At 30.9% G+C, this 13701-nt stretch overlaps 1 protein-coding gene and 1 non-coding gene across 3 annotated transcripts; both read left to right on the top strand.

Moving 5' to 3' along the window:
• Positions 1 to 1935: 1935 nt before the first annotated feature.
• TRNAI-AAU (transfer RNA isoleucine (anticodon AAU)) lies at positions 1936 to 2009 on the top strand. The gene has a single exon. It is a non-coding gene; the product is annotated as a tRNA-Ile (tRNA).
• Positions 2010 to 5496: 3487 nt separating this feature from the next.
• On the top strand, positions 5497 to 12252 carry LOC107410288 (nucleobase-ascorbate transporter 12). 2 transcript variants are annotated; one of them, XM_060812086.1, is made up of 10 exons: positions 5497 to 6295; positions 6667 to 6764; positions 6958 to 7128; positions 7601 to 7701; positions 8682 to 8817; positions 8930 to 9025; positions 9160 to 9447; positions 10110 to 10344; positions 10984 to 11270; positions 11718 to 12252. In XM_060812086.1, exons 1-10 carry the CDS (start codon positions 5776 to 5778, stop codon positions 11937 to 11939), a joined length of 2154 nt encoding a protein of 717 aa, XP_060668069.1. In that variant the 5' UTR covers positions 5497 to 5775; the 3' UTR covers positions 11940 to 12252. The 2 variants fall into 2 exon arrangements, with proteins under 2 accessions (XP_060668069.1, XP_015873187.1); XM_016017701.4 differs by having other exon boundaries at positions 5500 to 6295; positions 8975 to 9025.
• The last annotated feature ends 1449 nt before the right edge of the window (positions 12253 to 13701 follow it).

Raw genomic sequence — 13701 nt, 5'->3', positions numbered from 1 at the left:
TGATATAATAATATTTAATTGAATTAATTTTTTTATTTTTTTATTTAAAAATTTATTCATCTATATTTAAATTATATTAATATTTAAATATTAATTTGTCTATAATAATATTTTAACATATGTTATTTAATAAATAAATTTAACAAATAATTTAATATTTCTAGAAATACTGTTGGTAAAAACAAAATTTTTATTTACCTCCAGATTTATTTTAATTAATCAGGTATAGAGTTCATTAAAACATATACATTAAAAAATTTCCAAAGCTAAATAACTCAAATCTTTTTTTTAATTGGATACAATTAGACATTTAATTGCATTTAACATGATGAAAAGGGACAATTAGAATACATCATCATTTTTTCTTTTTTTTAAAACAGAATACACCATCATAAACTTGCTTATCATTTCCCTTGAAGAAAAAGAAAAAAAGAAAAAAAACACTTTGCCTATCATTCATTATTGTGCTATGTCATATTAATTATTATATGCGTTGACATGAAATGTACATTAAATCCATCACAAAAAAGTGGTATAAGAATTTGGTATAAGAAATTGTTACACTTACCAGCTTAACTTATGGAGAAATGCGTGACCATCATACATATATATATTCTAATAAACTTGCACCTTATGGGATGTTTGGTAAAAAAAAAAAAAGTATTAGAGGAAACTGATTCTTGTAAATCAGTTTTTTGGAATTCAGTTTTATGATAATGAATTTTTTTGAAATTTTTTTTACAGTGTTTGATTAATTATAAATGAAAATAAAACTTACAATTAATTAAATAAATTTATATATTAAAATTAAAGAATAAATTTATATTTAAAAAATACATAATACCAGTTTCTCAATAAATTTTAAAATAACACATTTTTAGTATGATTCATTTTCTCTGTCAATTTTCCACATTATGAAATTTATTTTCCACTGGAACGTATAAATTCATTTTCTTAAAAATTATACAAACATGAGAAAATTTTACTTTTTTAGTAAATTTTAAATGGCACCTCTTTAGTATGAGTTACTTTCCCTGTCAGTTTCCATATTATGAGATTTATTTTCCATTAGATTCATAAATTTATTTTTTTTAAATTATCAAAATATGAAAAAATTTTACTTTTTTATAAAATTTTAAATTCCTCTTTAAATTTACCACTATCCAAACATCCCATTAAAAAAAAGTATGGTTTAACAATTTAAGCATCATATTAATTAAAGTTTGTCCTGATGAGGGAACAAATAAGACATTCAAACAAATTTAGAGCCCAATTATTTGTATAATTTTACTCCCTAAGGTAGTATAGGTAGTATGTATTTTATTTTTATACGTCTTCTAATATTCATTTTATAGGTAGTATGTATTTTATTTTTATGTGTCTTCTAAGATTCTTTTTACCTTAATAGGGAATTCATTGAGAATCTAAGCAAAATGAAATTAACAAGTTGATTTTCTTTTATTATTCTTGGTGAATTGATTTTCTTTTATTGGTGTACTTAAATTATGTCCATTTCCCAAAGCCTTAAGTTATGCACATACATATATACTTTTTTTTTTTTTTGGGTTTCTGTGAACCTGTTTTATGTACACAAGTGTCATTATGTCAATATGCTTACATTCAATTTTTCACATCCTTATACCATTACAGGCTTGTCCAAAGCTTACTAATTTTATTATTACCAAAAAAAAAAAAAACAAAAAAAAAGCTTACTAATTTAATTGAAATTGAATTGAACAAGCAGAGAACTCCTAAGTTGACTTTTACTATAATTTATCAAAAAAAAAAAAAAAAAAAGGTTGGCTTTTAGTAGATCTTAATCTTGTGCATGTCTTTTTCAACTAACAAAATTTAGTTTAGGGGTCATCTATTCTAGCATTAGTTTGAGTTAATTAATAACAAATAAAAATTATTATGATTAATTTCATCACCCGAGGCCTATTAGCTCAGTTGGTTAGAGCGTCGTGCTAATAACGCGAAGGTCGCAGGTTCGAGACCTGCATGGGCCATTTGCCTTTTTTTTTTCACTTTACCTATTTTAAAACAAAAGAAACCTTTAAAATGTTATCATTTGAAAAAGGAAGTAGATTACATGTCAATATTTTGAATATTTTTTTTTATTCATTAAAAAATTGATTGTTTGTTGTTTTTCGTTAAAATAAATTAAGTTATAAAACTTGGATCGTTGCGAACAATTGTCACAATTCTAAGGAGACAAAATTAAAACAGAATTTGTTTTAACCTAAAATTTAATAATCGCATCGACCAAAATTTATGATACCAAATTGACACTAGAATCAACATTGAGAATATTAAAAAAATAATAATAATAATTACAAAAAATAGGACTTGAAATTATTAAAACCAAAAAGACAAAAAAAACATCACATTAAAAAAAAAAGAAAAAAGAAAAAGAAAAATTCCACCGTGGAAACAACAATAAGCAAGCATGGGGGCTAGTTCATTGGATATGGTGGGGTCGTGTTAGAAGAGGACCCACGTATCACAATCAAAGTGCAACGGCTAGCTAGAAACTAGCTGGTTATAATTTGGTAGACGCATTGACTGAGCGGGGTTTTTGTGTTAAGGCCAAAAAGTAGCCGTTGCTTTCTCCAGTTTGGGGGATTTGGGGCCCTCTTTTGCTGTCCTGCACCAACCAAGTATCATATGCAGCTGGCTCTTTTTTCTTTGCTCGACTAATTTTATCCCATTATTATTATTATTGTTATCTTTTTTTTCTTTTTTATCTATTGTGGTCAGTTGAGAATTTTTAATATTAATTTCAGCATAAAACTATGAGAAAATTAATAAGTTTACCTCTCAGATTTTCCCTTCACTCTTTTTTTGAATATATATTTGATCGGGTTTATAATACTTTTGTTTCCCTTAATTATTCCACCTTTTGCTCTTTCATTTTCCAAATTATAAAAACCAAAATATCGTCTATATTGTATCAATGAACAATGTGAAAAATTTATAATTCAACAGAAAAAATAAAAATAAAAAATACATAGTGTCGTTGACTCTCTTTTTTGGTCAATCAACTTTTGTTTTATGACACCAACATTAGTTTTCTACTATTAGTGGTCAAATTTTATTTTACAAAAGAAAAAAAAAATTATATATATTTATTTTACAAAAGAAAAAAAAATTATATATATATATATATATATCTTGTCGTCAAATTGAAGAAGAAGAAGAAGAATCATATTGTATTGATTCGTCACAAAATAGACACTACATTTTTGTAATGACTTAGCAACATGCAATGAATGAAAATTAAGCCAAATACAAAATAACAAAAATGTGTATATATAAAAAAAAATAATAATGATAATAAATAAATAAAGAAGATAACCTATTGATGATATTTTGTCATACCAAACTGATATATCAAGCAAAAGCACCGCCGATATGGATCAATTTCTTCGGCAATGTACAGACCACGCTCTCCCACATGTCTCTATCTCTTTCTCTCTTTATATGACTTTGCAGTTTTTGCAGAGCAAGAATATTAGAGAAGAATTTTAAAGCCATTCACGTGCCCTTTTTTCTCATGATTATCATTATTTCCTTTTGTCGTGGATCTCACAAAATCAAAAAACTAAAAACACCCAATAAAAATGTCAAATTTTTACCAAAATCAAAAACCCATTTCACCAAAAAAGGTAGATTACAAAGACTTGTCTTAGATTATGACCTTGAAAATTAATCAAACGATATCATTTCATTAATGGCTCCTTTGAAGCTATTTGCTTGATTACCAATCAATATTTTTTAATGGGATGAGTGGAAAGTGAGAGTGAAAGGGTGTTTCATGGTGTTTTACCATATGGAAGAAAGAGATATATATTGTATTGAATAAAATGTCATTTTCAAGTGCGAGTGAAAAGTCAGGCTTTCACATTTATTATTAATTTTATGATAAAGTGGATAATGCAAAAGGCTTAATGAGAAATCCTATTGGCCTATTCTTTCTTTCGAATGTTATATATTGAATATTGTTATTGTACGTCAATTTTTCTTTGATACTTAAAGAGCCTTGCTTTATCAAAACAGACAACGAGGTTGATCTTTTACACCCCACAAATTATGGCACTCCTTCTTCAACGAATATTCTTAAATCCTTTTCTTGTTATTATTATTATTATTTTGTTCTCCTTGATTTTTCTTTTATTTGAAAATGTGGTTGGGAAATTTCAATCAATTTTCGCCAATATTATTTTTTATTTGTATTTTACAAATGACATGACATGTGCTTCCGCATATTTATCGGAAAATAAATGCCAATTTTTTTTTAAATTTTTTTTTGGGTAGAAAAATGCCAAATTTGTTTGATGTGATTAAAGCTAAGCAAATGTTGAATACTCACATACACTTTCAACATATATTAAAAAAAATATTGGAATTTTAACTTTGATCTCTATCACATTCATTTTTTAACATTTGTCTATCTGTTGAGTGTCATATGATAAACATGAAGATGGTTTTGGGCTACTAATGATAGAATAATGTAGTGATGTTGGATTTTAAGTTACAAATTCAAATAGAAATGGGTTTGGGCATAACTTTCATAATAAATAGTTCTGTGCCTAGCAAAATTACATATATTGTAATATGTAAACAAAAAGAAAAATGTGTTGTTTTTAACAAAGCCAAACGCGAATCCCATTCCAGAAGTAATGAAGAGTTGGTGTGATCCATGAGAAATTAAACCTTGTTTTAATTGCTAAATTATGTGCATGGAGGGGGAAAAAAATTACTAGCAAATAACTCATGTTCAATCCACCAATCGCTCAGAGAAAACCCAAAAAATAAAAAATAAATAAATAATATCAATTATAAATTTATATTACTTCTTTCATTCTCCAAATTATTATCTCATTTATATCATATTAATTGACTAAGCACATAATGTTTTTTTTTAAAATAATTTTGATATGTTGAGAACTATAAATATAGTAAGCATGTCAAAAATTTAATTATATATCATTATTTTTTTAAAAATATTTTTATCAATTAATTAAGATGTTATTTTTAACATTTAACATTGTTTAATAAATCAAAACTACATATGTGTACGCATATATATATCTTTTATGTATAATTACTACAGAATCTCCTAATCTTCTAAAAAGAGAAGAATACTCGATGCTACATACATCCGATTTCAATCCATTAACGATTATTTACTCAGATACCATAAATTAAATGAAGCTTAAAAAATAAAAAACATAAATAGTATAATATGATTTAGATTAATTTACCATAATAGCGAATTACCCGTGATAAACAACATATAGACAAACTCAATATCCACTCAATGTTCGCGTTCACTGCATCGTGCTTGTATTTCGGGCAAAAAGATACAAATCCATAAATCCCTTTTTTTTGGTTATAAAAAAACATAGAAAGAAATAATGATAATAAAAGATTTTTTTAAAAAAAAAAAAAACAAAACAAAAACAAACGCGGTTTTAAAGGGACTTTTAAGCTTCATCAACACCATTATCCTAGTTGTCTGTTTTTTGGCATTTCTTTTTCTCACTCGCTTCTGACACTTCCTACTTTCTCTCTCTAAGGCTGTTTTCTTCTCATATCTGTAACTCTCTTTCTCTGACTCTCTAGGTTCTACTCAAACCCTACCTTCAAAACGCCATTCTTTTCCCCCCAGCTTTTCTTCCATTTTTGCTTAAAGGTCCAATCTTTCTCACAATTTCCAGATCTGCACCTCCTTTCTTTCCAAGCTATGCACCACTACTAGTTCACCGCCACATGTCAAACTCCGACCCCAAGACCCGTCCACGTCCCGGACCATGGCCGCCAGCGCCGGAGGGTTCCGCAATGCCGGCTTCATCTTGGGCCAAGCGGACGGGTTTCAGGCCCAAGTTCTCCGGAGAGACTAATGCTAGCGATTCAGGGCAGATATCCTTGCCGCCGAGGCAAAGGGAGCCGGATGCACAGCCGGATCTTGAAGCCGGAAGGGTTAGACAGGTGCCGGCGGTGAATGGTGAGCCGGAGGGTGAGAAGGCTCTGCCGCCTCCGCCGCAGCCTTCGGATAAGGATCAGTCTGTGAAGAAGAGGAGGGACTCGGATGGAGTCCCGAAGAGTTCGGGACACGGTGCTAACGGTCAGGCTCCGGCATCGGCGTTGCCGGCTGACCCGCCACCACAGTCGCGGCGGCCGGTGAGGAACGAAGAGGTTGTTGATGTTTTGCCGCAGAATGTTGACGATGATGGGCTTGTGAATAGGCACTCGCATATGAAGTATGAGCTCAGAGACACGCCTGGACTCGGTGAGTTCTTTTACTTCACTTTTTTACTGATAAGAGAGTGATCTTTACTTTAAATTGAAAGAGCCTTTTCAATTTGATCGTATTAACATTTCAAAAATAGTTTACTTTTTTTTTTTTCTATTTTTTTTTTAAGTTATAAAAACGTAAATGTCCTTTGTTTTATTGATATTTAAAAATAGATTATGTTAATTGCTGATTTTTTTTTTTTTGAAGGTTTAATCGTCTATTAGTGATAATAAGACATCTACTTGTTTATTCAAAGAAAAAAAGACACAAACTGTCTTAACAAATGCATGATTTTTTTTTTTTTAAATATTTGATTATTTTGATGTGATTTAATAAACGGCGTGTTTGGTTATACGAAATTTCAGTTCCAATTGGTCTATATGGGTTCCAGCACTATCTATCAATGTTGGGTTCGTTAATCCTCATTCCGCTTGTCATAGTTCCCGCAATGGGCGGTACTCATGTGAGTCATACAATTCTTACAATTATATAAATATAAATACAATTATATATATTATGTATATATATATATATATATATATATATATATATATATATATATATATGGATATGTAATATTTAGATTATATGGTTTAATTTGAAATATACCATGGATACATTGGATAGATTGATCTGACATAATTTGGTGGATGTAGGAAGATACAGCAAATGTGCTGTCAACGGTGCTGTTTGTGTCCGGAGTGACCACGCTTTTGCATACATCTTTTGGGTCAAGGTTACCATTGATACAGGGTCCATCATTCATTTACCTAGCACCTGCATTAGCGATAATCAATTCCCCAGAATTTCGAGGGCTCAATGGAAATGTATGTTTCTACTCTTGTGCTTTTGCTTGGTCTGATATACAATTATGTTTTCTATTTATCCTTGGCATAGTTCAATCATTTTAAACAGTTGACTGTGCACCTTAACGCTATTGAAATTCTACCATTGTAGATGAATTTACAAGATAGTTAAATATGTAATTGAGTACCTCAATGAAAATGCTGGCTTTAGGTATACTAAACTCTTCTGTTTAGGATTCTCTCACTGTTGTTTATGTAGCCTACTTTATAGTTTTTGGAAGAATCTGAAAAATTATGCTAGCCACTGTTATTAAAGATAATCCATTTAAGTTATTGTGATTTGTATTGATAGTGCTATTAAAAATATGAGAAGTGATGGTAGCAACTGTTCTTTAATAGTCTATTTTAATTTCATATAACAACCATTAACTCCTCCAACTCTGTTTATCAATTGAGTTTCATTAATTATTTGTTAAATTTCTTACCTTGGCAGAATTTCAAGCATATCATGAAGGAGCTACAGGGGGCTATAATCATAGGTTCAGCTTTTCAAGCAATACTGGGATATAGTGGATTGATGTCACTTATTTCGAGGTATGATTGGGCATCTATCCAACCTTCCTTGTCTAATATTTATTGCATTAGCATTGTTGATCTGCTGATTAATATTCTCCTGTGTAATGCTGGTCTTATCTTAAGCTTGTGACGTCACTGGTAGGACATTGCATGTCTTGGATAGGTGTTGGTAGCCTTGTTTATTCGCATTGTTACTACTGGAAGCTACACTTATCATTTGATTATTTATTTTGTCACCAATATATCATTTTACTGAATGAGCTCAAATGAGAAGGAAAACTCATCAAAGAATATTTATGGTGCGTAATGGTTTCATATATTTGGTTATATATTATAGATATGCTTACAATGGTGGATTTGTTTAATTTTTGTAAAAGTGTCTGGTGGTTTAGGATGTATATGCATCTCTTGATGGTCTAGCACCCTTTATGGGAATCAGATTTCATTTTCAAACACAAGAATATATGGCTGACTGATTTTACGTCGTCTTATGGGTGGGTGATTCAATACTTTTCTTTTGTGAGTGACTGATTTGGTATATCTTCCTTTTCTTTCTTGAAGTTATTCTGCACCTAAAGAGCTCAAGTCGTCATGTAGCTGAAACAATAAGCCAAAATTTGGACTAATGTATGATGTACTAATTTCTTATCCATCTAGAGGCCTTTCCTATTTTATTATTTTCAATGCATTTATAAATAAAGTAGGTATAGAGAGTTGATTTAGTTATTGGCTGTGGATTGGTTGGTTTTAATGTATAGTTATTGAAAAAAGAAGCTTTAACATTTCAAGTGAATGCTACCTGATTATTGTCTCTTCTGAATTAATGTGTTACTACATAATAGCATGTAACCCTTTTACTTCTGTTTACACATAGCACCCTAGATTTTGTTAGTGAAGTATGAAGATTTATTTTCTATATTGGCTAGTTGATTGAATACCAGGAATTTTATCCACCCCAGCCAATAACTCAACATCATTCATTTTCCTTTCCTTTTCAGGTTGATCAATCCAGTTGTTGTATCACCAACGATTGCTGCTGTTGGACTTTCTTTTTACAGTTATGGTTTCCCACTAGTTGGTACCTGTCTTGAGATTGGGGCAGTGCAGATATTATTAGTTGTTACTTTTTCTCTTGTAAGTAAAGTGAAGCTATGCAAGATTTCCTTTTTCATGGGAGTTTTTGGTTCTTTGCAATAATTTTCTTAGGTTATCATGTCTGTTGAATATTATTTTTCTTGGTAAGCAGAATATTGCCAAAGCTTCTTACTCATTGTTACCTTACTTTCTGCAGTACCTCCGTAAGATATCTATTTTTGGTCATCGTGTGTTTCTAATATATGCGGTGAGTTAAAATCTACTGAGTTATAATGTACCCTGTATCCAATCTGTTTGCCCATATTGGTTTCTTTCATATATTAGGAAACTTGTTGCAATTTATTCTGTGAGATTGATGTTGTGGTTCTACCTAATTGTTAGGTTCCATTGGGTTTGGCAATCACATGGGCAGCTGCTTTTTTGTTGACTGAAGCTGGAGCGTATAGCTACAAAGGTTGTGATATACATGTACCTGCCTCAAATATAATATCTGAACATTGCAGAAAGCATGTTTCGAGGATGAAGCACTGTCGAGTTGATACTTCTCATGCATTAAAATCTTCCCCATGGTTTAGGTTTCCATATCCATTGCAATGGGGTACTCCAGTCTTCACCTGGAAAATGGCCATTGTTATGTGCGTGGTGTCCATAATAGCATCAGTTGATTCGGTTAGTTTCCTCTCATTTGTCATAAAGCATACTTTTCATAATATTCTTTTTTTCTTTATATTTTCTTTTCTAGTTTCTCTTTTAATGATACCCACAGAATTCACGATAACTTTTTTAATATTCGATGAGCATTTTGAAATAATAAATTGTAATAACTTATGTAGTGTTCTTAATGCGAATTGTGAGAATCAAAACAACCTGTGTAATGGAATTTCTCTAATTTTAGTGAACAATTTTGGTATTGGAGTCTTAATTGTTATCTTGGAAATACCTGGTTTATTTTATTATTTATTTCTTAGAAACCCCTAGATTATTGATATGTAGAGGTTACTCCTACGGATCTCTTTGCTCTTTTGCCTTACTTCAGCTAATGTTATTAATCCATAGGCAGGTAAAATTAATCATTAACATTGTGTGTTGTTCAAAAATGGTTTTGGATTTCGACTTATTTTATATGTTGTTTACCTTATGATTTCTCTCCTGAAATTGTAGTGGTCTAAGGAATAAATTCACCTAAAACTGTAAACATTTGTTGTTAATACTGGTATTCTTCCTTTTATTTTTTAGTTATTCACGTTGTTGTGTGAAGATGCTTATTTGATGTGTCCTGCTAACTTGTTTGGTTACTTCGTTTTGCTTTTGTTTTGTATTTGAACCTCTAGGTTGGCTCATATCATGCATCTTCATTATTGGTGGCATCCAGACCTCCAACCCCAGGTGTTCTTAGTCGAGGGATTGGTCTGGAAGGTCTTTCAAGTGTCTTGGCTGGTCTGTGGGGAACAGGGACAGGGTCTACAACTTTGACAGAAAATGTGCATACCATTGCTGTGACTAAAATGGGAAGCCGCAGAGCAGTTGAATTAGGTGCATGCATTTTCATAGTATTATCTCTTGTTGGTAAGTGTTCATTAAGCTTCTATTTTCAAATTTTATTGATGAGAGACTGTTACTGCTAAAGCATGGAATTCGTTTTTCATTCATAATCTGACATTGTCGATATTGATTGTAACATATTATTTTTAAAATTATTGTTGTCGTTGATATTCTTCTCTTTGGTTGGGTAATGTTGAAAGTCAAACCTTGATATTTGTCTTCCATCAAATGGTTTCTTTACCAGTGAACAGTTGAGCCTAACTGTGTAGATACTTAGGAAGATGGGGTCCTGGAGAATAAAGACATGAGTAGTTTTGGTGAAATCTTATAGGGGATACAATTGGTAGCCTCCCCTAGAGGGCTGTTTAGTGTAACTAGGTTTATACTGAAGTGGCTTTATTTGCATGAAAATCAGCGTAATGGAGGAGTTCGACAATTGAAAATTTGTGGAAGGATGACATGATACTGGTGAAATTGGGTGCTGTCTTTTTAGTATTGGGAGTGTGGGATGTTGAAGAGAGTTAATTTTATGCATCACCGTAGACGACAACACTACCACATGGGCAACTCAGAGATCTAGGGTTATATAGAATTTAGGGCACCGTGTTTATCTTACACCACAAATTTTCTTGTACTATTTTAATGTTTCTACTATATACGCAGGCAAAGTTGGAGGCTTTATTGCATCAATACCTGAAGTAATGGTTGCTGCTCTCCTTTGTTTTATGTGGGCAATGCTTGCAGCATTAGGCCTTTCGAATTTACGATACAGTGAGGCTGGAAGCTCTCGGAATATTATTATAGTTGGGTTATCTCTGTTCTTCTCACTTTCTGTTCCCGCCTACTTTCAACAATATGGCATCTCTCCGAACTCCAACTTGTCTGTTCCTAGTTATTTTCAGCCATACATTGTGGCTTCTCATGGACCATTCCGTAGTAGTTATGGAGGGGTAAGTTTTTAAGCAACCTTAATTTGATGATGAATATAATTTAACTGTAGGGAGCAGAAAACTATGTTGCCCATATTTAGATTCAACTAATTAAAAATAAGCCCCTCTTCTCTCTTCCTTTTTTGTTCTTAGTATGGTTCAAGTGAAATTTATGGGTTAATTATTATTATTATTATCTGCTAATCAAACATGGTGAAATCCACAATGTCACCCCACTTTCTCCTCACTATATTGCGCCCTGAAACCTATCTCATAGATGAAACTTGTTAGGGTGCTAGGACAGTAGGTTTAAGACTAATAGATGAAACCTATCTCATAGATGAAACTTGTTAGGGTGCTAGGACAGTAGGTTTAAGACTAATAGATGAAACCTATCTCATAGATGAAACTTGTTAGGGTGCTAGGACGGTAGGTTTAAGACTAATAGCAACAATGTTTTCTTTTCAGTTGAACTATGTGTTGAATACACTACTTTCGTTACACATGGTGGTTGCATTTCTTGTGGCTGTTATTCTGGACAATACTGTACCAGGCAGTCGCGGAGAACGTGGGGTGTATGTGTGGTCTAATCCTGAGGTTGCAAGGAGGGAGCCTGCCATTGCTAAGGATTATGGGTTGCCCTTCAGAATTAGTCGGGTTTTCAGATGGGTGAAATGGGTTGGACTATGAGCCTGATTTCCAACACGAAGGAACGTCTACTTAGGATTTATAGGTCTTACAGAGATATTTGTGTACATTTGAGGAACAAGAGAATCTGTTTGTTGTTGTAATTTTAGATTTTTGAACAATGTATCTGATTAGTAATTGGAAATGTCTATATATGGACATCTTTCATGTGGTTGGGAGAGCTTCCGTAGTGTATATGATTTTTTATTTTTTATTTTTTGGTTTTTCTGGGTCAGTTTCTTTCAGCAGTTGTGGATTCTTTATGGAAACAGGAAAGGAAGATTCATTGTGCAAATGATATTTTTCTATTGTGGAATGTTGTAATTTTTGTATTTCCACTTCAAATAGCAAATGAAACAGTAAAACTAGAGACACCGGATTTATTTACAAAATGTTAGATATTAATTTAAAAACTTTTGTATGTATTATTTCTTTCTTATTCGCTATTTTTAAATTGTCTGGGGTATTTAAAAGTCAAATGGTCATCTTAATTAATTCTTAAAATTGAGAAAAAAACGAGAAAAATAATAAAAGAAAGTGACCTATAGGACGTAATGTACTGCTATTACTTGGATTTTTGAATGTCTTACTAATGAAGTCCAACCCCTTTGTATAAAAGAGTTGGTTTGCATCACAAGGATTTATAATGTTATAGATATGTATATATGGTATACATCTTGTTAAAGTTTTAGTTTATTTTAGGAATCTGGGTCTTGTTTTCCACATCTTTATTTCTTTTATTAATATACACAAACTATCTTGTTTTCCACATCTTTATTTCTTTTATTAATATATACAAACTATCTTGCTATTTCTTCTTTTTTATCTCATGTATCATATAACATATAATAATAAAAGACATACTGTATACGTATTAAATAGAGATAAAATCCATTGTAAAGTAAAAAAAAAAAAAAATGAAATTTTTTTTGAATTCTCTAGTAATATCTATTAGATATTTAGATGGACTATTTTAAAAAAATTCCTTTCTATTAGGTTTTTTTTTAAGTTCTCTAAAATATTCCAATGTTCTTTTGATTTCTCATGAAAAGTATAAAACCTTCCAACTAAGCTTTAAATATTCCACTCCTTATGCGGGGTGCGAAGTAAGGTTAATTTAGTGATAAGTTTCTAAAACCCAAATCATGAGCTTATGAATTTGAAACAGGTCTTCCTAAAAGGTAGAAATTATTGTATTTCCATAAAATTAAAAAAAAGGGGTTTTTTGGTGGAGGGGGTTGGTTAAAACTTATAATTGAGGATTGTGAATGTATCATTGGTGCAATTTTATTGAAAAAGGAAAAATTGTATATATTTTTATATATGGAAATATATATAAACAGAAATTATGTGATACGTACATAGCTTGTGTACTAATTTTTTTAGGTGTCTTTGCCAGCACGGCTAGAAAAATATTATAGTCCACAGTAAAAATCCAACAGGCCGGTGTCCCTTCGTTTGTTTTGTTTTGTTTATTTTATTTTATTTTTTGTTATATATATATATATATATATATATATATATATATATATATATATATATATATATATATATATTTGAGCCAGGAATTTAAAATGGGAATCATTGACCAAGAAAAAGTTTTACTACTTGGCTTTCTTCAATGGATGCCTTTGACTTATTAAACATCAACAATTATTTTTAATTTTTTAAAGATATTTATTTTGTTACTTGAAACTTATTGTTCTTTTGTTTAGTTGATATTCTGTTTTCTCTTGAAAAGTTCTACATAACTTGCGTTGATCAA

The sequence above is a fragment of the Ziziphus jujuba genome, chromosome 10 (genome assembly GCF_031755915.1).
Source record: "Ziziphus jujuba cultivar Dongzao chromosome 10, ASM3175591v1".
Lineage (NCBI taxonomy): Eukaryota > Viridiplantae > Streptophyta > Magnoliopsida > Rosales > Rhamnaceae > Ziziphus > Ziziphus jujuba.
Note: the sequence above shows the minus strand (reverse complement) of the source record. Positions and strands in the feature narration are given on the sequence as shown.

Coding starts and splice junctions, on each gene's coding strand:
- LOC107410288 (XM_060812086.1), top strand. CDS start 5,776: ATGTCAAACTCCGACCCCAAGACCCGTCCACGTCCCGGACCATGGCCG. Junction 8,818..8,929: donor TAGTTGTTACTTTTTCTCTT/GTAAGTAAAGTG, acceptor CTTGGTAAGCAG/AATATTGCCAAAGCTTCTTA. Junction 10,345..10,983: donor CATAGTATTATCTCTTGTTG/GTAAGTGTTCAT, acceptor CTATATACGCAG/GCAAAGTTGGAGGCTTTATT.